This window comes from Vanessa cardui, chromosome 21 (genome assembly GCF_905220365.1).
Source record: "Vanessa cardui chromosome 21, ilVanCard2.1, whole genome shotgun sequence".
In the NCBI taxonomy this organism is placed as follows: Eukaryota; Metazoa; Arthropoda; class Insecta; order Lepidoptera; family Nymphalidae; genus Vanessa; species Vanessa cardui.
Window position 1 is genome coordinate 6,512,406 of NC_061143.1, and position 25,509 is coordinate 6,537,914.

General features: G+C 31.8%; 2 protein-coding genes across 2 annotated transcripts; one reads left to right on the forward strand and one right to left on the reverse strand.

Annotated features, from left to right (window-relative positions):
- The first annotated feature begins 855 nt into the window (after positions 1-855).
- Positions 856-5,757, forward strand: LOC124538755 (regucalcin-like). Its single transcript, XM_047115937.1, has 6 exons — positions 856-1,027; positions 1,569-1,704; positions 3,231-3,434; positions 4,230-4,448; positions 5,145-5,257; positions 5,495-5,757. Exons 1-6 carry the CDS (start codon positions 941-943, stop codon positions 5,741-5,743), a joined length of 1,008 nt encoding a protein of 335 aa, XP_046971893.1. The 5' UTR covers positions 856-940; the 3' UTR covers positions 5,744-5,757.
- LOC124538756 (mitochondrial glutamate carrier 1-like) lies at positions 5,754-24,824 on the reverse strand. The gene is made up of 8 exons (XM_047115938.1): positions 24,656-24,824; positions 23,987-24,047; positions 19,650-19,784; positions 18,301-18,450; positions 12,390-12,523; positions 11,011-11,209; positions 9,872-10,012; positions 5,754-8,790 (listed from the first exon to the last, which is right to left on the reverse strand). Exons 2-8 carry the CDS (start codon positions 24,028-24,030, stop codon positions 8,652-8,654), a joined length of 942 nt encoding a protein of 313 aa, XP_046971894.1. The 5' UTR covers positions 24,031-24,047; positions 24,656-24,824; the 3' UTR covers positions 5,754-8,651.
- Positions 24,825-25,509: the final 685 nt, after the last annotated feature.

Consider the following 25,509-nt stretch of genomic DNA (forward strand, 5'->3'; position numbering starts at 1 on the left):
TAAATTAGGTACCATTATGTAAATCTCCCACTGATCGTTCAGATCCTTTTTTCGTTATGAGAAAAAACTTTGTTTTTTTTTTTCAATGTATTGAAACACATGCAGCAGATTTTCATCAAACAAAAACAGCCAGGCAGCCTGGCTGCTTGGCTTTTAATGGGCAATCATATGTTAAGATTAATATGTTCTAATTTCATTGGGTCATCCTCTTTTAAGGCATGTTCCGCTCATTAATTCACAATAATAATAAACATATCTTACCTTCTTGAAATATTTATTTTAAAATAATCAGCACTTAAAATATTGGATATTTCATGAAAAGTCTTATCTAATCGAAGTCGACTCTATTGATCTACAAAAAGATATAATTTCCTGAGATGCGAAGGTTACGACCGTGGATTCACAGACCGCTGATCCGTATCAAATCATTTGTAAAGAAAATGTGAAAAGATTCTACAGCTATTTAAAAAAAAGATCTACCGCTTAACGTTTTAACATTAAAGCTTGATACTGAAAAATGTTTATTTTTATCCGTTTGATTAAACTAACATTTTACAAAAATATTGTATTATATAGCATACGGTTTTTATTTAATACCTATAAAATCCATGCTTATTAGAATCAGGTTTGCTATGAATTAGATATGTATATTTCTTGTGGTACCTATATAATGTTAACGTAATACTTAACACTTATTTTTGTAACATTTCCCAAACGAACACAACGTTTTGAAACAAAAGTAGTCAATATTATATTATATGAATTTAACATGCACTATAACCAGTAATTGAATCTCGTGTAATGATGAAATTAAAGGTCGAACTCCTGTTTGCACAGCTCTTGTATCGTATTAAGCAACATCTAAGCATTGAACGAGTAGCAGCGAGACAAGTGAGACGTTTTTACGAATTGCACACGCAAAATTATTGTGAATACAAACATGTGGATAAAAATTACTGTTTTGACTGTGTTCTTAGTGATCATATCCGTAGGTGCATTCAGGTCAACTACACCACTTATAAAGAATGTAAGTACGTTAGTAATATATATTTTAGTGGAATTTTAATAAATAGTATTTGTGTTAAGGCTGAATAAGTATTATAATCACTACCAAGTTTATAACGATATTGAAGCTTTCTCAGTAACTTTTCGACCTTGTCACACGTTAATTAAAATCTTATTGTATAAACGTTTATATTTTTTTTATTCATTATTTTTACGTATTTCTTCTAACCTCATTGGTTTGTTTGAAATATTTCTTCTTCCAAATTCAAATCCAAAGTTCAAATCCCATATGTGATAAAATGTTTTTTTTTAAAAAACCACATAGAACTGTGATATGTATATGCCTGAAATCTTTCCGGTCTTTCATATCGATTTAAATTCTCATAGTATTATGAGGATCAGGAAATAGACAGTGTAGTTGTTATTGTGTTTACGGAAACATTTCTAGGGATATCTTGCAGGGATGGCTATTTTCATTTTCTATAGAAAAACCATTCATACGAGATCACGACATCGTACGAGATTTCAGTTTCATAAATCCTGACAACATTTATCTTTTATAGGTATATCGTGGTGGGGAACACTTCGAAGGTCCACACTTTGCAAAGGATGAAGGAGCTCTGTATTGGGTCGACATTTCGCAGCAAAAGGTTTATAGACTTGACGTGGACACGGGAAATGTCACTAGAAAGGACATAGGTATATATAATATTTTAATAAAATATAATTAATCCTGTGTGGCAAATGACGTAAAATACCTATATATTTTTGATTCCCTCGTGTGTGCATGACCTACATTATTAGGTATAAAGCCACAGATCGTGTTCGATTGGCCTTATTATCGGATAATGAGAGTTAGGGAAATTACACATGTGTTGGTGCACATATATGTACAAGTTTAAATAACATGTTTTGCGCCGTTGTCTAGTCTCCCGGTCTCCTTGTATTCGAACTTTTCCTAATCATAAATCCATAAGTATGTATATCTCAAGTATCTAACAGAAAAATAGTCTTGATGATTCCATACGCTTTTGATATACATATTTGATACTTATCCAGTCATTAAAAATAACCATCGTAAAGACTAATGGAAAAAAAAAATTCTTTATCTGTGAAATACTTTTTTTATCTATTGCGGTTAAGTTCAGTTATTAAGTATTGCAATCATACGATAATTTTTTAAAACTTATTTGCGTACGTTAATTTAAAAATAAATTAAAAAGACGTTTTTGTAATGAACTGGTTTTTATAAAAAAAAAAATGTATATTCTTATAAAAATAAATTTGTTTTGCACAAATAGTTGTACTGTATATAAAAGGTACCTACTACTAATAGCACGTTTGGAATTCTATTGATTTGACATTTTTCATGATTTGACAATTCAACGTTCGGGATTTATCCAAACATTCCCATGTTTGGATAAATCCCGAACGTTGAATTTCGCTTTCGAACATAATGTCAGAATTCTAAGTTTTATACGCAAAATTTCGATTTTTGAAACCTTCAAAGAAAAGAGCCTGGTCATTCATCAGCAAATCGCTCGGTATTCTTGTATAAGTTCCCGAAAGAGGGATAGATCTGAGAACCTTCCCCTTTTTCTTACGTGACATCAGATCCTATTAATTTCTTAAAGTAAATTTGAATTTTAATCGAATCTACTACAACTATATATACTTTTACAAGTCTTTTTTTTCTTCACTTAGTCGTATGCGTGTGCCAAATCTTGTAACTGAGTTTCATCAAAGCATTAGTGATTAGTAGACATCGGATTATATGCATTTGGATATTTGCATATGCAAATACATATAATACTATTTTTAAAGCGTTATTGCATATTGGGGTATTCCGTCATTACCAGTGCTTATTTCCGTAGAGACACATGTTAGGCTTGTACTATAATAAACCCCGGTCTTGACGGGATAAAGAAAATTGAAGCCTTCGTCAACGGTACCGGACAAACTCTTCCTGAAGAGGTATCTGCAGGAATTGCGCCAAATTTCAAGTTTTGTCCGGTAACGTCAGTTTACGTCGAAAGGTCATTTTCAGCATACAAATTGAATATTAAGTGGAAAAAGTCACAAATTTGCTGTGGAAAACCTGGAAAAATGTATTACTATAATTTTTTTTTACAAAAAGTGTTTACAACAAAACAATCTAATAAATATAGAGCTTATTTTTTTGTTTTGGATTTTAGACATTAAATATATTTTTTTTATCATTACAGGATATGGTCCAGTTAGTATTGTAATAAGAGTAAAAGATTATCCCAAGTTAGTGATAGTGACGTCTAGAACGGAACTATACTTTCTGTCGTGGGATGCGAAGGATGAAGATACGTCACTAAGACTACTGAGTGCAGTCGATATCGGCTTACCTGACAATAGATGTAATGATGGAAAAGTTGACGCTAAAGGAAGGCTTTGGCTTGGTAAGATTTATTTTATCTATATTACAAAATTCGAAACAAGACAGACTTTTTTAAATTTTAAAATCAATAATAATGCAATAGTAACATATAAGCAGCATAAATATAGTGCAATAACATAGTGTATTTAAGTGATATCTATACTAATAATATAAAAGGTAAAACATGTGTATTTGTATGTAGGGTGTAATTTCCGGAACGCATTAGGTATCAATTTAATTTTTTTTCTCACTGTTAGTTGGTTACATTATTCCTGATAGCTATAAAGTCGTGCGAAGGCAGTGCGGGTCGCTTGTATATAAAAATATAGATATAATATAAATAAACATGAGACAACATCACATACATTACTCTGATCCCAATGTAAGTAGCTAAAGCACTTGTGTTATGGGAAATCAGAAGTAACGACGGTACCACAAACACCCAGACCCAAGACAATATAGAAAACTAATGATAATCTACATCGACTCAGCCGGGAATCGAACCCGGGACCTCGGAGTGACGTACCCATGAAAACCGGTGCACACACCACTCGACCACGGAGGTCGTCAAGATGGATGGACGATAAGAAAATATACTTATTTTTATTATTACTATATTGGCATATTTTTTCCTTATTTATTACTTCATATATATGCTATGTATATATATCCACAAGTACTTGTTTTAAATCCAAATAATATCATCGATAAAAATTCGAAGCCCTATCTCATTCGCGATTAAGATTGACGAGAACAAGCTTTAAAAAACAAAAACTAACCTTAATAATAAGTTTGTTATTATTTTTTTTTAATATAGGAACAATGGGTAAAGAAGAAATGGGATCAGTGGAAAAAGATCAAGGATCACTATACATGATAACAGAGAACAATTATATTAATCCTGATACAAAAGTACGGCCGGTCTCTGTGTCGAACGGTCTAGCTTGGACTGCAGATAATAAATTCATGTTTTATATCGACTCGACCACAAGAAACATTGATGTATTCAATTTCGATTTAGAAACTGGTACTATTAGTAAGTAATTTTTTTTTGTTTCGAGAATGTTCTTGTTTCATTATTTGATGCCCAAATTGATACTTTTACTATAATTTTATTTTAATTATTTGGTTGCTTAATTTGAAAGAGCTTCTTTTAATTTTTTTTAATTAGTTTTGTGAATATTTAAAAAAAAAAATTCATTTTGAAGCATACGTAATACAATATGTTTTAAAAGAAAGACTTAGCTAGTACCTATATTTTTTCACATAATTAACTTTTTAAAAAAATAAAACTGACTTCAAATGGTTTGTAATCGGCGGAGATATTGCGTATGAAAAAGTTCGTCCCCAATTTTCCACCCCTGGGGGTTTTTTTTATTATTAAATCTAAATGGGACCACCCTTGAGGTATTACCTAAAAAAAGATTAATTTATTTTAATTATATTAAATTTTATTAATAGTAAAAGATTTGTTCAAATCGGTTCATAATTGGCGGAGTTGGCGCATAAAAGACATAGAAAAAAAACATACGGGTCGAATTGAGAACCTCCTCCTTTTTTTGAAGTCGGTTGAAAATTACGAAACAAAATGACAAACACTCCAATATTAAATGTCTAATATAACACAACATAACTTGTATGGAAATTAGTAATTCCTATCATTAAAATGGTAAAATTTATATATTTAATAACGAAAAAGAAAAGTAATTTAATATTATAATATACATTTCAGAAAATAGAAGAGTATTGTTCAGTTTCCAAGCAAACAACGTCACTGGTGTTCCCGATGGCATGACTATTGACAGAGATGGAAATCTATGGGTAGCGTGTTATGGCGGCGGACTGGTAATATCATAATTAATAAATTAATACATTTCAAATAAATATTAAGGAGTTTGTCAGGGTTTCCTAATCCAGGATCTTACAGTTCAAGATATATTTTAAAAGTCATATGCATTAAAATCAGAACATACTTTATTGAAGTAGCCTTTTACAAGCACTTTTGAATCGTAATTTAATATCTTAAGTGAAGCAACAATCGAAGCTATGAGCGAATATGTAAATTGATATTAATATTTTTAGGTTATCAAAATAGATTCAAGAGCTGGTAAATTAATGGAACAACACAAGATACCAGCCAGTCAGGTGACTTCGGTGATGTGGGGAGGATATGATTATTCTGTTCTCTATGTGACCACAAGTAGTCGTGGTCTCAGTCCAGTTCAAAAGGCTCAGGAGCCAGAAGCTGGCTCTCTATTTGCCATATACAATACAGGAGCAACAGGGTTCCCTGAAAATCAATTTGTCTTTGGTAATGCTGATAAATATTAATCTATGTCGAAAGTTACCATTGATAAAAATACTGTTATATAGTAAATAAAATACATATACTAATTTGACTGAAAAACGATATGTTGATGTATTACAATAAGAATAATAAAAAAATATTTAAATATCTTAACATTATAATATCAATACCCTACCCTAATAAATAAAAAAGTCTGTATACATCTATTTAAAAAAAAAACTTTAAATAGTTTGTATTCTTAAGTAGACCAATGGAGTTGTGAATAAAAAACCATAGACAACTTTAATAATAATTTATTGAACATCTATATCTAAAACAGTTTCAATTTAAAGTAACGGAAGCATGACGCCATTATAATACCATGACTACATTCCACGAACATCGATTTTATTATTTCATATTTTATTTTGTATATTTTGAATACGATATCTAACTAAACATTTTTAAAACAAATCATATCTAGTATTGTCTATTTGACAATATATATTTAAATATCCAAATTATAGTAGCAAGCTAAAGCATGGACTAATTTATTGTCGCTAAGGACGAAATCAATTTCACTAAATAGCGAAATTAAGTTTATTATTATTGGAATTAAACGGAATTTTTAATTAACATAATTTATACGTATAAATGACTAGCTAATGTTTTGTCTTTTATTGGCACTTCCCGTAGCAACAGATTATAAATATACGTAACAAAATATTAATTTAATTTAATATCAATTTAAAAGGCGTATTAATACGTATTTAGTTATTATACAGAATGTTACGCAAAGCTTCATAAACATGACAAAACATTAAATTTAATTGCTTGTTTGAGTAATATGGTAAACATGAGCAGACATTGGTAATAAAAATATATTTTACAGATAATATACAATTTATTTAACGTAATCTATTCTCTTTTGACTGGATTCGGTTTATTTACGGAACGTACTAACAGGTTAAATTAAGAAGTCACTTCTCCTGCTATATCATTTGTAATTAATGGACACAATAATCGACTTCATAATAAACTTTTGAATTGACACGGATTACTATCTAGAGGAAGATGTCTAATCAACACTTACAATACTTACGATTACGTCTGATATAATTTTATTATTATTATTGTCAAATCGGTAATTGAACGACATCGAAACCGAGAACGTACATATAATTACACATCGATACATTTATAAGACCACATAAATGTCACACAATTAGTGGAAAGACGATAGCTTTGAAGCTATATTAATATATTTAATAATATCAATTATACGGCAATCAGGAGTTGCCAGTAAAAAAATAACATTATTTTTGTTTAAAGAGTTAATATGTTCACTAAGTTTCATTCTGATTCAGTATCATTATGTCTTTGGACAAAAAGGATTTATGTCATATAGGAACGGTATGAATACGCGATCAATCATTATACAAACATATATGTTACCCTTTGGATAAGCTCTTATATTACACGTATTCGTTTTAATACCTTATATTCCGTCGAAATAGATGTCAATAACGAATAATTAATTTATCTGGCATTGAATTCATTTTCGTTATACAATTAAAAAAAAAACATTGTATATTGTAGTCTGTTTTTCACGGCAGTATAATTTACGATGCCCAAGGCGTTATCTATTCTAATAAAATTAATAAATCTTTATAAAAATTAAATGCACACAATTTATCAAAAACCAAAGCTAGCTGGGGACTAAGCATTATATATCACCCGGTGTAAAAAAACATTACATGCTGAGTATACCCTATAATATCAACAAGTAACAGCTAAGTGCAGCAACTAAACGCCTGAAGTTACAATAATGTATCCATTTCTCTTATATTTGGAATTTTAAACAGATGTTTTGATTAATTTTTGTAACATATAGCTCTTTAAATCTTAACTTTTTTGTCATATGTTAGAAAGAGAGGTATGACTGCCATTTCAACAATACTCATCCCATTAATATCGACCAGTACATACTAGTGTGATTATTAATATTCAGAAATCATGTCAAACGGTAATATTATTGTTAGATTAGAAAACATATAGAAACTGTAACTGAGAAGCGAAAAACATTGTGTTATTTAAAAATGGCCGTTTTGAAAGATACATTATTGTATTGCCAGTTCAAATAAATGTCACTTTAAAGTTTCATAGAACTCCTACTGACATACAAAAATAAATTCATCATTAATATAACAAGCATTTTATATGCAACACACAGAAAATTTTGCTTTGTGTTTAAATTTGTAAGTTTTCAAAATAACCATGAATATTTAAAGTTATAGATAATTAATTTAAAAAAGACATATTTTTTTCTATTCCGATAAACAATATACTGCCTAAAAAATCGACAAATAAATTAAATATTAAATATTCATAAGTTAAAACATTAATCGCACAGCACAAATATTAAAGTTAATTTTTAATAATAAAACATTATAATTAAAACTGAGTCATGTTCAACGTGACTACACAAAATTAATTTACTATAAATTAACCTAAAAATTTGCTAATTAAAAAATATAACACATTCTTAATTTAAATTAAACAAAAATAGTGTCTTTGTCCTTCGAAATACATAATATTAAAACTTGAGACATGGAGCAATGTGACCGAACTAAAATTACACGCACTATTTTATATTGAGTAAAATTAAAAAAAAGCTAATTTCAAAAATGGAACCATTTTGTATTTAGATATATTTGACGAGTGCATTCAATTTATCAGCCAAACTCTCTTTATAAAGTCCATCTCAAAACACTACAAATCTAACGAATATTTTATCTATACCTTTGCCTGCCGCCATATTGTTTTTATAAATGCTAAGCAATAAAAAAATATACATGTGCGTTTTTTTAAAATAAATGTTTTGTTACTGTGTTGTGGGGTACGGATGCAAACTTATTACAGGCGGGGCAAGTTTTATACTGCTGGTTTTTTTTATTTGATGCCGAGGTAGTTTTCGGCTAATCCTATGTAGTAAATAGATTGCGCTATGCCGAACAGTGGCGCAATTACTATCATTCGACAAGCCCCTCCCTTGAAGAATGCCGTTGGACCTTCCTGCATCATAGTTTTCCTGAAAAATTAAATCAAATAACTTTCTACCTATACTTTTGAAAATTTCTCTACGATTTGAAAATTAACTTTATATAAACAGTTCATGGCATTGTCAAACACTTAAAACAATAACTAAAACTGAATATTTTGCTAAATTACTACTAATTATAATTTTTCAAACTTTACACATCATTTACGTTTTACTATATTTATAAATAAATTAGAATATTTTTTTGTAATAAGCAATGGAAAAAGTACTACTGCAATATGAATAAAAAAAATTCCAGAAGGCGCAACGCGTTTCAGGTAACTTTACAAAATGATTATTTATGTAGCTACACTTCGCAGTTTCACACAAGATTTAGAGTAGGCTAGATACCATATGTTCATTAGATTGTATGAAAACCGAGCGTGTCATCTTTTCATGTCACCCCAGTTATTCTTGAACATAATAAATATTTAAAAATTACTCAGGAGCATTTAGGTGAATAATACCACAACAAGCCTGTAAATTCCCACTGCTGGGCTAAAGGCCTCCTCTCCCTTTGAGGAGAAGGTTTGGAACATATTCCACCACGCTGTTACAATGCGGGTTGGTGGAATACACATATGGCAGAATTTTATGAAATTTGTCACATGCAGGTTTCCTTACGATGTTTTCCTTTACCGCTGAGCACGAGATGAATTATAAAGACAAATTAAGCACATGAAACAGCGGTGCTGGCCTGGGTTTGAACCCGCAATCATCGGTTAAGATGCACGCGTTCTAACCACTGGGCCATCTCGACTCTTTCAATACCTCAATTGCCTTGATTTAGAACACTAAAATGTTTTTATTTAATAATGGCATAAGTGCACTACAACAAATTAGAGTAGTAGCACGTTAAGCTTTTGGACAGCGCACACTTCAGACAAGCTTAGTCGGACGGCTTTAAGTATCTACTCTAGTATCTATTACGTTATTACGTTATTACTCTAGTATATTTTACGTTAGTACGATTTGGAGTAGACTACTAGTCTAGAGACTAGTAATCTACTCCAAATCGGCATTGGTGACAAGCGTGAATTTCTTGTATTAGTAAAGAGAAAAATAAACTCACGTGACGCAATCCACTATGGACGTGTACTGTCTCTCGTTGGAGCCCTTTGTGATGGTCTGCATGCGAGTCTTGACAACGTCCATAGGGTTGACAGCTAACGCGGCAGTGGAACCAGCAGCGCAGCCGGAGAGGAAAGACCACCTGGAAACAATTAATATATACAAGAACTACCCTCTTCTCAAACAGGACCGAGCGGAATCACATAAATACGGCAGAACGCTTAGTAACGGTTCGTGCCGATACACCTCTCGAAGAGGTAATATTCCGAATAGACTCAGGCGACCTATGCACGTCCTGAACGACACAGACGATAGCCTCACTATCGCAAACAAACCATTTGTAGGGAATAACACACTACACACCACACACCCACAGCGTTTCCGCCGGCGGAAACGAGGACCCAGTTATGCGACGTCTCGGAGGCGGCCGAGACGTCAGTAAATTCACTCAGTGTTAGAATCACTCTCCACCGATTTCGTTCTGAGCCGAGGTGCGATCTCATAGGAGACACCCTCAGGACGAACTTTTGTTTTAATTTAGTTTTAATTTAGAGCCCCGCGCTCAACCTCAGGGCAGGGGACATTAGTTCTCGCCCGAAAGTCAGGTGACGCTGTGAAGGCCAGTAAGGCCAACAGCAATACACAACACAACACACAAAAAAAAGTAACGGTTTAATGTTCGGTTTACTGTCGGTCGATTAAGGTCGAGTCTGTTTGTATCGGTCGTGGTATTTACTGTTCTTACATACATACGTACTAATTAACCCTCTATGTATTGAAATATTCTTGTAACCTATTAATGTTATGTAGTGATGGTAATTGTGTTCTTTTTTTTATTTAATTTACAACATCCACAGGATTGCAGATGTCCGTGCCTTTTTTTACATTTTATATTAAATTACATTTTGGCGTTTTATATTTTATACTAAACATCAGCAGATCTTCGCTGGAAATCATTTTTGTCGTCTTCTTGGGAGACGTGGCCCATGGCTTGTAAAAGACTTACAAGCACTTTTGGATCGTCATTTAAAAATTCAGTGAAACTAACACCGGTTCAGAAAGAAGAAGATTAATTATTAAGAATCAATAACAATACAGTTGAAAATCGTGTGAAAGAGATAAAGTATGTTCTATAGTTACCAGAATGGTGGAGGATCATTAGGTTTCTCCCGGGGTCCGAGGTCGCTGAGCGTGGCGAACATCGGGAAGTACACGATACTGAACGACACGTCCCGAGCGGCGGTCGCGGTCACTCCCTTGTACAGGCCGAAGATACCGCGCTCTTTGAGAAGCTGGCGCGTCAGCTGCATCGCCGTTATGCGCTCGAATTTGCGACCCTCTGGAAAGAAAATTCATATTTTTCTTTTAAATATTAAAAAGTATTTCTAAGCACTTATAACCGGCCAGTAGTCGCCCGCGGCTTTGCTCCCGTTTTAGGGCGTTGGCTGTCATGTTTCTTGTTTCTTTACTTGGTTGTAGGGCTTTGTGCAAGCCCATCTGGGTAGGTTACCCACTCATCATTTATTCTACCGCCCAATAACAGTACTCAGTATTGTTGTGTTCCGGTTTGAAGGGTGAGTGAGCTAGTGTTACTACAGGCACAAGGGAAATAACATCTTAGTTCCCAAGGTTGGTGGCACATTGCCGATGTAAGGAATACTTAGTATTTCTTACAGCGTCATTGTGTATGGGTGATGGTGACCACTTACCATCAGATGGCCTATATCCTCGTCCGTCAACCTATACCATAAAAACAAAAAAAAAAAGCATGTGTTAGGCAAAAAAGTAGCCTATGTCCTTTTTTTGGAATTCAATTTTAATTCATTTGGAATTCAGCGATTTGGTTCGTGAAAGAGGGACGGACAGACAGAATCACTTTCGCATTTATGATATTAGTATAGATTGTTGTTACACTTATGTTAAAGAATCAAGATAAATAAAACTGCGAGCCAAAATATAAATAAAACTATATATATAACATCAATCAAACTACGTCATTTCAATGTCATCGCCCCAAATGACGAAACTATCACCGGTACGCCGCCGTACTTTAATATAGTAGATAGAAACGAATTACATAGAATGTCAAATTAATATCATGATTTATGTGATTACGTAATCAAATTTTATATCATCTGCCACCACAAATTTAATCGGGGAATCGCCAAGTCTAAGCGCTAGGATTATTAAGCATCACATCACTCTCGCCCAGTGGTTAGAACGCGTGCATCTTAACCGATGATTGCGGGTTCAAACCCAGGCAAGAACTTTATATATGTGCTTAATTTGTGTTATAATTCATCTCGTGCTCGGCGGTGAAGGAAAACATCGCGAGGGAAACCTGCATGTGTCTAATTTCATCGAAATTCTGCCACATGTGCATTCCACGAACAGGCATTGGAACAGCGTGGTGGAATATGTTCCAAGCTCTCTCCTTAATGGAACAGGAGGCCTTATCTCAGCAGTGGGAAATTTACAGGCTGTTACTTTACTTTTACTTTACTTTACATCGCTCTCACCGGCTTTAGCTTGCGCTGCGACTCTTCCCGCGTCCTGCATCTGAATCTTCAGCAACTCCATGGGAGTCGTGATCACGATTTGACACGCGCCCGCCATACCGCCAGCAGCCATCTGCCGCACTATTGGTAATGATCTGTATATGGGAGTATAATAACTTCATTACATAGCATAAAGCAGTCACTTACCGCTGTCTGTCCCTATGTATGCTTAGATCTTTAAAATTACGTAACAGATTTTGATGCGGCTTTTCTTAATAGATAGAGTGATTCGAGAGGAATGTTTTTGTATATAATGTATGGACAATATAGTAAAGAAACACTGATAATTTTAGAAGTTTCTAATGTGATGTCGTAAATAAACAAATTCTGTAGTATATTTAGTATCAGTATTACAATACTGAAGCGATTACCCGTGCGAAGCCAGGGAGGGTCGCTAGTGGTCTACTAAAGTAATATTAAAATTAGAAACATCAGTACATTGTATTAAGGGTATGAATACGTTTTTTATTATGACATCAGTTTTTTTTCACTCTCTACCTGTTGACTTCCAGGCAGGATACATTACATACATATATAATTGTATTTAACTAATATGACTGTATTTTTTAAATGTTGAAAAAGAGTAACTACTGAGTTTCTTGCCGATTCTTCTCGGTAGAATCTACTTTACGAACCGGTGGTAGCTTCACTTGAATAAAGTCTATTTTGATCTTGGGCAAATATTATTTTATTCCTTTTTTTCTTTCGTGTATCGGTGTATAAATATGTATTTATATTTCTTAATTGTTATCGTTATTGAATAAAATTTAATTTGTATTTATTGTAATTTTTTCAATTTCATACAAATACCTACGTATTTGTTCGGTATTAAAGTTCAAACGATAAGCATCTTAATACTTAACCTTGCAGTGATGAAATGTTTGAATGATTTGTTAATAAACTTCTATTAATTAATATCAGCTTGAAAATATTTCATTGGTAAGCGTAATCAAGAAGCTTCGAGAATGTTTGCAGTTTGCAAAACAAACTGCTTCAGTCAGAGTTGTCAGAGTTTCACATTATTTTGTAAAGTCAAATTAATAACATTATACTCAATTATGTGTGTTCCGTTTTACAAATAGAAATATTGGACAACATCACATACATTACTCTGATCCCAATGTAAGTAGCTAAAGCACTTGTAATGTGGAAAATCAGAAGTAACGACGGTACCATAAACACCCAGACCCAAGAAAACATAGAAAACTAGTGAACGTTTTAGACATCGACTTGGCGGGTAATCCAACTTCGGAGTAGCGTACCTAATAAAATCGGTGTACACACTACTCGACCACGGAGATCGACATAGGTTTTATATTCACGACGTCCGTTTTATGATATCACGTGCATCACGTAAAACACGTTTTTCATTTCAAAACCGCACATTTTTAGCGATTCTCTTTTGTCTAAATATCCAAAAGGTCGTATGTATATAGCAAAGTAATCACGGATACGTCACATATTTATAGTTAAAAGAAATAATATTATAGATTACTCAATCAATTAAGTCAAGTTAAAAAATCTTAAATTAGTTTTATTTTTAATAAGAAATACATAAGGAAAATCCGAATACAAAACTATTAGTCTTGGCTATTTGACAATGCGAAAAAATGTCTAATATTGTAATCAGTCATAATTTTTATAATGGTTATTTATTAACAAGATTAAAGTACAGGCAAGTGACGTCAACGACCCCATTGCAGCGCTATATTGTCCGAGCAGTCTTTTCGCGCGCAGTTTAAATATGGAATTTTTAATATGTATATAATTTTTCGGCAAATATGTACTACAAATAAAAAAAAACAACTTTTACTGGTTTCCTTAACCTCTACTAAATAATATAAAATGGATTTTAAAAACCAGTCAAATAGTCTATTGTTTTTTTTTTAAATACGTCACATACCTACTCTTATTTTGTTATCTAACGTGAGATATAATTCGACCCTTTCTCTATGACAGCAGATTATATAATATTAGTCGTTTCCTGAAGCTCGCTTTCTTAATATTTGATCAATTTCGATGGCGAGAGGAGTCAATAAAAATAAACAACGTTGGCATTGATTTGACAAGTCATTATTTGTCGAGATCTAATATTTCTAATATAATCTATACATAAAATGAAATTGGAGTTTCTGTCTGTAATATTAAAATAGCTCTTTTTTACCCAATGCATATGTATGAATACACGGTACATATACTAAAATATATATTTTTTTTTACAATTTTGTCTGTTTGTCTCTCTGTTTGTTCCGGCTAATCTCTGGAACGGCTGAACCGATTTTGACAAGACTTTCACTGGCAGATAAGTGATATGATAAGGAGTAACATAGGCTACAATACATTTTTTTTGTTAAATTCAAACGCGTACAAAGTAGCGGGCACAGCTAGTCAATAATAAAAATAGTATCTATCTTCTATAGTAGTATTTATGTATTCCTGTAAAAAATGTGTGTTGAGTGCCAGCGTAATTGATACTGGATCTTTGGAAGTACAAATAAGGTAATATACTTATCTTAACAGTAATATCAACTCATTTGAACAGTATTATAATTAAAGATATATCAATCAAGAACTGTTTGTAGTTATTATCAATTCGTTTAAAATATAGGTATGTTTAAGATTTGCTTATCTTGGCTGTTCAAGCTATTGAAATGTACATTATACAGTCGGAGTAAGAAATTAAGATCTATTTTCGTGTGCTCAGTATGAGCGATGATCTGCTTTACCGATTGAGAATGACATATTCCGTCACAATGATTTGATGCTTAGATTTAAAAGATACTAAGAGCTTTCGACTTGATACAGGAATGAATTTGAAAACTGACGAAGGTTTTTTACTCCGACTGTACATTGGACGTAGTCTCCCATTGCACTTAATATGGGATTTTCCACTTTATCAGTTATTACTCAATACCGATTCCGAATAATCTTGATGTGCGAGAGGACTGATAATACATAATGCTATTCTTACACATACGAAATTGATCTCGCATTTTTGTTATCTATATTTAGGCGGCAACACGATTTTAGACTTAACACCCGCTGTTATCATTCACATCAATTATTAGGTGATGAAGCATAATTGAATGATTATGCACTACTACAAAAAATAATGATTACAATTTTTCCTTTTTACTAGGTATATTTTAAAGCCAACCGCATCACGTCAAATTAATTGGAAAAGAAAACTTGACAAATACAATTTAATCTGTATTTTCTGCTGTCTTTACTTTTCTCTCCCACGCACACTAAGACTATGTTAACGGATAAGCGTAATATTTACAGGCGATCGATAATCACAACTGGAGACCTCCTGTAATTGGAATTGACGTACGATTCACGGTGAAGTATCAGCTGATAGTAAAAACCAAACTAGATTGAAATTAAAGATATACATATGTATACAACATACGTTTTTTGCATGTTGTACACGCCTCTAAGTGGCTTACATATTAGTATTTAAGACTTAGATGTTTAAGATCTTATTGTGAATACTGTATGTGTATATGTTATGCTGTTGGTGTGTCTAAGTAAATAAATAAAAAATAAAAATAAATAGTCTACTTACAATGAGACGCTCAAATATTATTGGAGTTTATTTTTTTTTTTATCAATTATAGTTAGGATTCATTCATCTTTCTATTTATTGTTGGTTTTTTTTTCTTTTTAATTAAACGCACGGAGTATTACTTTGAAAATTGAATTCTTGCCAGATAATGATTACAATTAACACAGTGTTCTTAATTATTTTGAACACTATTGGTCGAAGTCCAAATTAATATGGAACAAATTTTTGCTTTTCGTGCAATAGTTGTCATTCAAAGTTAGAATGGAGTCAAATCAATTAAGAAACAACCGAAGAATGAACAAAAAAATTACTTTGGAAACGTGTTATGTGGCTTCATTGAATGTCAACAAAACTTGTTTTATTAATTTATGTGTTACTAACTCACTATTGTATTGTACCCATATTTTTTAACTCCTTGCGTGAAGATAACAAATTCAAGATTATATTAAAAATGTACATACATGAAAATCCATATTGGATACAGAATGGTCCTTCATGAATGGGCATAATGCCAAATGCAAAAAAAACGCCAAACTCACGTGCAGATATTTTAAATTTAATGATAAACATTGAGACTATAATTTACGACAAACTAGCAGGGATTGTATTTCCAATCAATGAACCAACCGGCTTTTGACTTTTGTTAATTATTTGATTTGATAGATATAAGCTCTTGTTTGGTCGGTATAAGATAAATAATTACGCATAAATAATTATATACACAAGATATAGTACATTCTTGACTTCACAATATAATTCTCTTAATGTAATGAAGTTCCATGCTTTATGAAACTAAACGCACTAATCCCAGCTGTTTAGGCTCTGCAACTACTATTCCTACTACACCAAAACGCAATATATTTAAAAAATATATATCATTTATATAATTTGTCATTTAAAGTTAACAACTAACGAATACATAGTCGAGATGGCCCAGTGGTTAGAACGCGTGCATCTTAACCGATTGCGTTCGTTCAGACCCAGGCAAGCACCGCTGTTTCATGTGCTTAATTTGTTTTTATAATTCATCTTGTGCTCAGTGGTGAAGGAAAACATCGCGAGGAAACCCGCATGTGTGCATGTGACAAAATTCATAGAAATTCTGCCACATGTGCATTCCACCTACCCGCATTGGAACAGCCTGGTGGAATATGTTCCAAGCCTTCTCCTCAAAGGGGGAGAGGAGGCATTTAGCCCAGCAGTGGGAATTTACAGGCTGTTGTTGTTGAATACATATGTCAATGTGAATTTATTTAAATATTTTTATTAATAAAGAGGAACCAAGGCTACTAGATATACCCGGATATACAAAGGATGTTCTATATAGCAATCCTAAGCTAAAGGAGGGCAGAGGGAGTCGAGCCGAGCAATGTAACATTCCAATAATGATATCATTTGGCACGATCAAAATACTTTTACCATGAAAACAAACGAATATAGAACAATTGTTAATCTTATTCATTATTTATTTTTAGCAAGCGAATCTTGACCTTACGTAATACGTCTCTAAGATCGCAAAATGGAAGAGTTGTTAATAAAATGTATATTTCCAGTATAAAGAGTATACAATACGATGGTAACAAATATTGCCTACTTAAAAATATATTTCATCTCTGCCCTCAAAATGGTAAATATTGGCTTTAAAGTCATCTAAACATATTCGAAAGAGATGAATCATCATGAATTGTAATCAGATAAGCGGAATTTCATTCTCCCTTAACATAGATAGCCGTTTCTTTTTCAGGCGCACGTTTTAATACTTTTTCGACGATCTCTGCCGCTATGGCTTCAATTGGCTGTATTCAATCGATCCTCGACCTTGTTTAAATAAACCGTGCCACTGACAAACTGTGTGGTAAAAACCAAAATAAGAGACTTAAACGTATGTCATCTGATCTGTGTGTCTGTCATTATGATTTAAGCGGATTTCCATTGCTTGATCAATAACGATTTATTATTCTACGTCATTACATTTTAATAACGAATAACGCCATAGGCTAAAACAAAATATTCATACTTTTAGTTTCCAATAAGATCATAATAAGTAAATTTACCTACGCCCACCCCTTCCACAATATTTCGCCGACTTCTTAACCTCCCCCGATAACATCCACACAAAAACGCGCCACCCTTTCAAACCTCCTCAGGGTGTCAAGACAAAAGATTAGCTTTTTTGGGTACAAGCTTGAAGTATACCCAAAAAAGCTAGTCTAGTACGCTTTCATACTGATATAATATCAAGCTATTCTGAGCTATAATTTTAAATATCGCATAGGCTCATATTAAATCACAAGAAATACGCACCCATCAGGAAGAGCGAGATGGTAACGAAACAAATCGTTGGCCGCCAGCTTGATTGCCTTCTCAGGAGTGATTAGAATGATGTTGACTGCGGACCCTCGATACATACCGAAGTAACCCTCCGCTCTGTATGTCTGTCTGAAGCAATCCAACCTGCAAGATGAAAACGTTTAAGATCACGGTAATAAACGCTATCGAAACAATAGATTATTCTCATAATGTTGTCTTAAATTTTCGCGATTATTACACATTTAAATAAAACTAGTGGTCGTGGTCACGGGTAGACGAACGCTGTAAAGTGCTCGAAACGTCGGGATGTCAAAAATAATTAATATACGCGATTCAAATCCGTTATAACTAGTTTTATTTAAAAGATTATTCTTAAATGTTTAGTGGTAGTAGGGCTTTGTGCAAGCCCATCTGGGTAGGTACCACCCACTCATCAGATATTCTACCGTCAGATAACAGTACTCAGTATTGTTGTGTTCCGGTTTGAAAGGTAAGTGAGCCAGTGTAACTACAGGCACAAGGGACATAGCATCTTAGTTCCCAAGGTTGGTAGCACAATAACGTTGTAAGGAATAGTTAACATTTCATACAGCTTTATTGTCTATAGGTAATGGTGACCACTTACCATCAGGTGGCCCATATGCTCGTCCGCCAACCTATACCATAAAAATAAAAAAAATAAAAAAATAAAGTTATTGTCAAATGATTTATTAACTGCGACCACGTGGTCTTAGCTTGGTGATATATGACGATAATATTTTGCCCGATACGATAATTTTATTCTGATATTGCGCAATTATGTGCGCTTACGCAAGCGTAATCTCTATTTAACAATCCCCTTCACTCTCACGATACGATGTGATATCAAAGCCGACACTTCTGAAAATACTTCTGGTACAGTCGGGGGTAAGAAAAGGTTCGGTCCCCTTAAGATCTATTTTCCTGTGCTCAGTATGAGCGACAATCTGCTTTAGCGATGACGAGAATGACATATTGCGTAGCAATGATTTGACGTTTAGATTCAAAAGGTATTATGAGTTTAAGACTTGATAAAGGAATTAATTTGAAAACTGAAAACGGTTATTCGACACAAGAGAGTGTGTAATTTGATAAGTTCCAAAACTCTGGACTGCAACCGAATTTCTTGAAAGAAAAACCCCAAAATTTATTTATCCAACCCGTGATTTGAATCCAGAATCTTGGCATTTATCAACCACTAGAAACGAGGTTTTTGTCCCAACTATTTAAATGTCTTGTTTATGCTGGACATCTTTGAGAAGTTCCTCCTGGTCATACTCACCATATAAATCAGTTAAATAAATATACCAAAAAACAATAATTACATGTTCTTATATTGTCGTTCGCCATTGGGTCCTACGGTCTGATTCTGTAGTCGAGTCTTCACCAAGTCCAGTGGGAAGACTACGGACACGCCGATAATACCGGCAATGCCTCCATTGATAATTTTTGGTAGCAAACTGAAAACAAACGTCTTGTTCTAGAATTAATCATTAAAAAAGAGAAACAGTACATAACTTGAATATTACATTACACAGTAAGCATTTTCAATTAAAGTAAGAAGTAAGGATTTTCGAAAATCGATATATATTACAGTTATTAAATACGGGATATTTACCATGGTTTTTATTTTTATTCGGTAGAGCTTGATATTACGACATTATATGTATACGAATGTCTTATTCACGATGTATCGTGCGAATAAAAATAAAAAAAACATAGTAAATATACCGTATGTAATAACTGTAATAATAAAAATAACCATGTCAATTTAAAATCTTAAATCGATATATGATATAATAATGCGAGCAAATCATAATCAGCATAAAAAAACGATTAATGTAATAAATTGATTACCTACTAGATCGTGTACAATATGTACACTATGGTTACATGTAAGGCAGTATTATTTGTCGTGAAAACCTACAATCGATACTTCTAAAGAATATCTAATATTATGTATCTGTACCATCTCTCATGCCTAATTCCTGACCACCCAATTAAGATAGCACGTGTTTTAAAAGTTTGTTTTGAAGGCTTGAGGACAAATAGGCTACCTTTTGATGTTATTTCAATTATATATTTTTACCACTTAAAGCACATATGTTTATATTTATTTGGCTTCAAAGTGTACTGTGAGAAAAAATGTATGTTTTGGACCGATTTCAAAGCATTTCAAAAATTACAGTTTTCAAATGACATTTTCCTTTAAAAAAATAGGGTTTAATAAGAAATTTAATCTCTTTATCACATCGAAATAGTAACTGTATCGAAATAACTCAAATTAACAGAATCAATCAGTTGTATACATATGAATTGATAAAGAAAATATTCAGTGTTATTTGATTTGTATTAGGTAAAATCTGTAAAAACGATTATTGCGAATAGTTTGTCAAAAAAAATTTATAATAAATTACATTTAATGGTATACTTATGAATTGCGGAAACCGAATTTCTTCACGAAATTAGGCAAAGGTATACAATTGAACGTATCTAAGAGTGTGCATCCTGATAGAAGGTTTTATGGCAACTCGCAATATTTTACGAAAAATAATATAATGAAGAGATCTAACATCACTTAACTCTTAATTAAATAGTTACACGAGCTCACTCCTTATTCAAACCGAATAATATTAATGTTCGGCGGTAGAAATCTTTTCCGTCTCTATTTTGTCTTGTCGGCCTTACCAATCTAACCATTTTCATCTATAAATGTAATAAAATTGGAGTGTCTGTTTTTAATATTAAAATAGCTCTTTTTACACTTTATACACGGTACATATGCCAAAACAACATTTTTTACTATTTTTGTCTGTCTGTCTGTTTGTTCCGGCTAATCTCTGGAGCGGCAGGACCGATTTTGACAGGATTTTCACTGGCAGATAACTCATATAATAGGGAGTAATAAACCATAAGTGCAGAGGGAGTACGGCCCTCGCAAGGTGAAGGACACCTATCTTAGCATCTTCAGCCCCTCCAATATTACTTATCGCACGACATCACATCCTACTAGAATAATACGATGCGCCAAAAATCCTTCAGAGGGATGTCTCATAACGTAAAAACAATACTGTGTTAGTTTTGATGGCAAAATTCGGTTTCTGCATTTCGTAAATCTAATCCATATTTTTATTTAATTCATAATATTCAAACTCAAATACAGCGTAAGACATATTCGCGGCAGTTAGAACACAGTAACAACATTGACAAGCGCGCATACATCTATATGTCTGCGTGGTGTGTGTTTCAGGTGGCACAGTAGAGATATTACATATGCGTGGAAAATTATACTATATAATTTTACACGGCCATTAAACAAAATGACTGAAAATGTTTTGATGTATCCAAATTTCATTTAAATAAATAAAACCTATCTATTTTTATTCGCCACTCGATTAAGTCATTAAAAATTTTTGGAAATAATTCAATAAAACTTGATGGCACTATGCTACGAATTAAATATTATCATTCAGCAATTACCACTGTTACTAAGCTACTAAGGACGACGTTTTTTCTTTCAATGCGTTAATATAAAGATCAAATTACAATAACACATTACGATATGATCCACTATACCCGTCCCTCCTCTGCCGCCAGTAACAATATACCAGACAGCCAGTATGTAATATGCAAATAATACATCTTATGTAATAAATGAACTTGCTACTCATAATATTATGATCAATTAATACAATTTTAAAAGAAATTCATGTAGAACATTTCGATCTTTCTCAGATTTATTTTTGATGCAATATGTGTTCTACTATTGTACATTTATTTTTAATTTTAAGCATACAAATAATTTTAAAAAAGTAGTACAAAAAGTGTTATAGCACTTATTTTGTGAGTTCCTTTTAGAACAGACTTCAGTAATAATAATATCAATCAATAATCATATAATTCATAGTCACAATTCTACAATGTCAGTAAAAAGATAAACTATCCTTATTGCAAATACTAAAATAATTATTTTATATAATTAATTATATTCACATCCATAGCTTACTAAAGAGCAGTTTTTTTCTGGTAACAATATTATCACAAAAAGTCATACAAACTATTTTATTGTAAAATGTTTTATGGTTAAGTCCTGGCAAGGACCCCAGTAAAATGTTTGTTAATTTTTTTTCTCCTTTTAAAATAATTTAGAACCCATAACAGTCCAGTGTAACGTCTTATCAGATCACTGTTGTATTAATCTCTTATAATAATCAAGTGTATCAATCTATACCAATCAAAGATATATTGCTTATTTAAATATAGGAAAAATGTCACATTTTACACATCAGCAACAAGACTGCGAAGAAATATATAAAATAAAATACCCTAACCAGCAAAGCCATGGTGAATGCTTGTCAAGTATTAAAAAATATAATACAATACTATCATCTATCTATTTTTAAATATCATATATAAATATTAGCATATTTATCTGGAAAAATCCCCATACACTTGTACATATTTACTGCATACATTTAAATATATTGAAATGACAAATAAAAATATCAAATGTAAAATTTTGCGAGTAACATTGTTACATAATGTTATTTTAAGGACTTAGCAGAAAACAATGGTATTTACGAAGTCAAACTGCTTATATACGAAATTAAACTTTATTTTGTTCCTAATAGGGAGTAATTTATGTTAATTTAAATGACCTTTTTAATCTATTACAAGCTCATTCATTACAATTTGTAATACATGTGTTACTACTCTATTCAATGAACATAATAAACAAGCAATCTTTTTAAGAATAATCACCATTGAATATTATTAACATTATTGACTCATTAATGTAAATTCGTAACATAACTAGCCAATCAATTTTCAACTAAGTTAACAAGACTAGAATGAATCTAATTTTAGAATAGTATATATGTACAGCACAATTCGTTCCACATTAACTGTGACTAGTGCCTGTGACCAAATGTGCCTCTTAAATTGTTTAAATGAGTTTACATTTATTGTAATACACAGTTGTATGTAGTTGTATGTATGCAGGGGTTGCTCAGTCCAAATGTCAATTCATATGTGATATATATAAAGAACAGTAAATAAAAGCACATGTCAATTTGCATTACTCTGCAAAACTGGTTCTTTATTTACATATCTTCTTATATACATGTCTATTAGGTGTTAATTTACTATTGATATAAAATATTAACATACCCACTAACCATTATATAAAATAGTATGTATACATTTTAATATTCCTTTTAAAGTGGGGTCATTAAAATATTTTCATACATAAGTTTTTAAATTATATGTAACTAAATGTTTATTCTTTTAATTGAGAAGTGTTTTCATTGCACATATTTGTTTAAAAAAAAAAAACTACACAATTGAACAAAATATATTTCAATTAATAAGAAGAAACGACAATAGCCTAAGGGGTCAAAACTGATCATGTAACTTTGAAATAAGTAAGCCCACCCTTAATTCAAACTGAAATATTTATAAATAATAGTATGAAATTTAAAAATTAACCATTAATTATCAATAAATATGATGTTTTACATTAAAAGATAATGGGAAAGCGAACTCAAAGCAATATTTAATTTTAATAGTATTTGATCAGTATATTTAAAAGGGATTTTTTTAAAATTACGATTAAAATATCCATAATTTTATAGGCACACACTTAAAAATAATATATACTTACTTAAACTGTTGCGGGGGTGGTGCATTTGGTTTGTTACCACTCATTCTTAATTTTTAAATACCTGAACAAACAAAAAAAATTGAAAAAAAAATCGACTAATCCAAACAGTAGTAGGATTATACAAATACATTTCATTCTTTATACTTTATAAGTAGGCAGGTTAAATTTTTATTAAAATTAAGGCCTATAAATAGAATTTAGAACTCTTTTAGGTGACTGCAAGGTTAAATGTAAAGTATTTAATAAGTAGTAGTAAGTATGTTTTAATAAATGTTACTTATTATTTCCTGAAAATTTTCTGAGATATTAATAAGTTGATAAACTTTTTCTGTACTAAATGATGCTATTATTAATTGATACTTTTGCTAAAAATATTACTGTTTCCAAAAAATATTGTCCTTGTCTAAAATGAACAACTCTATATCGTTAAAAAAAATATATGATAAAGACAATTTCATTCACGAAAAAACTGAATCTGTCTCTCTTCGGCATTATTTAAAAATACTGATTACGGTATGTTTAATACAAAGACATAATAATAAAAAACATGTTCAGTTTTTTTGACAAGACAACATAAATTGATTTTTTTAAAAAACATTAATTTGAAACTCAAAACAAAATGTTTTTTAGTTTTTACGTAATCTAGACAGTCAAAAAATTCATACATACCTCTTCTTATTTACTACACACACAATTTTAAATACTCCAAATAATTTTAATCAGAAAAATGGCATAGCGAATTTGGTCTTTAAAAATTCTAATTATTGAACAACCTCAATCGATAGCTAGACAACCGGAAGAGGTTTTGCTGCAATTCCTATTGACATGAAAATGTCACTATAGAAGTAAAGTAGTATTGCCAGTACATTTTACGGCAATACCTTATTAGGTATTGCCCTAAAATAAATACATAATGATTGAATGTAACATAAAATATGTACAAAGTAGTCGTATGGATTACTTTGTATTTTTTGATAATACTTAATTATTATCCAACTATCTTATTTTACTAGAAGTGTTTTTACGACCATTACAGAAATTGCGTATGAAAAAAAAAATCTATTTTCCTTAACACTAGATTAACATTGTATATACATTAAAAATATATATTAGCTTAGCCTAGGTGCTATATTTATGTTAATTTAAATTTTAACGCAATAGTGTTGATATGATCCTTATAATATTACAATTCAGAATGAGTTCAACGACCGCTGTACAATATTAAATTAGTTTATGAGCGTATTTTCCCGTTTATTTATACATTTTTCTTCTTGATTTTAGTTTGAGTATTCTCTTTTAAAATTAACTATTTAACTAACACGAATAAAATGAAAATTCTCTGCTGTTTGCTTAAATGAATCAAATATCTAAAAACTCTGTCTATCAAACAGAATAACCAAACAAGTTTTGGTGCATAATCACTAAATAGTACAAAACAAAATCGCTTTTTCTGTCCCTATATCCCTACTTTATTTTCTGTCTCTATGTCCCTATGTATGCTTAAATCTTTAAAACTAGGCAAC

What these genes read in the sequence shown, in the direction of transcription:
- LOC124538755 (XM_047115937.1), top strand. Translation starts at nt 941, where the DNA reads ATGTGGATAAAAATTACTGTTTTGACTGTGTTCTTAGTGATCATATCC. An exon ending in CTACACCACTTATAAAGAAT is followed by an intron (nt 1,028 to 1,568) that starts GTAAGTACGTTA and finishes TATCTTTTATAG; the next exon opens with GTATATCGTGGTGGGGAACA. An exon ending in TAAAGGAAGGCTTTGGCTTG is followed by an intron (nt 3,435 to 4,229) that starts GTAAGATTTATT and finishes TTTTTAATATAG; the next exon opens with GAACAATGGGTAAAGAAGAA.
- LOC124538756 (XM_047115938.1), bottom strand. Translation starts at nt 24,030, where the DNA reads ATGAGTGGTAACAAACCAAATGCACCACCCCCGCAACAGTTTAA. An exon ending in CGCAGCGCAAGCTAAAGCCG is followed by an intron (nt 11,210 to 12,389) that starts GTGAGAGCGATG and finishes TTTTCTTTCCAG; the next exon opens with AGGGTCGCAAATTCGAGCGC. An exon ending in AATGATCCTCCACCATTCTG is followed by an intron (nt 10,013 to 11,010) that starts GTAACTATAGAA and finishes AATTGTTTCCAG; the next exon opens with GTGGTCTTTCCTCTCCGGCT.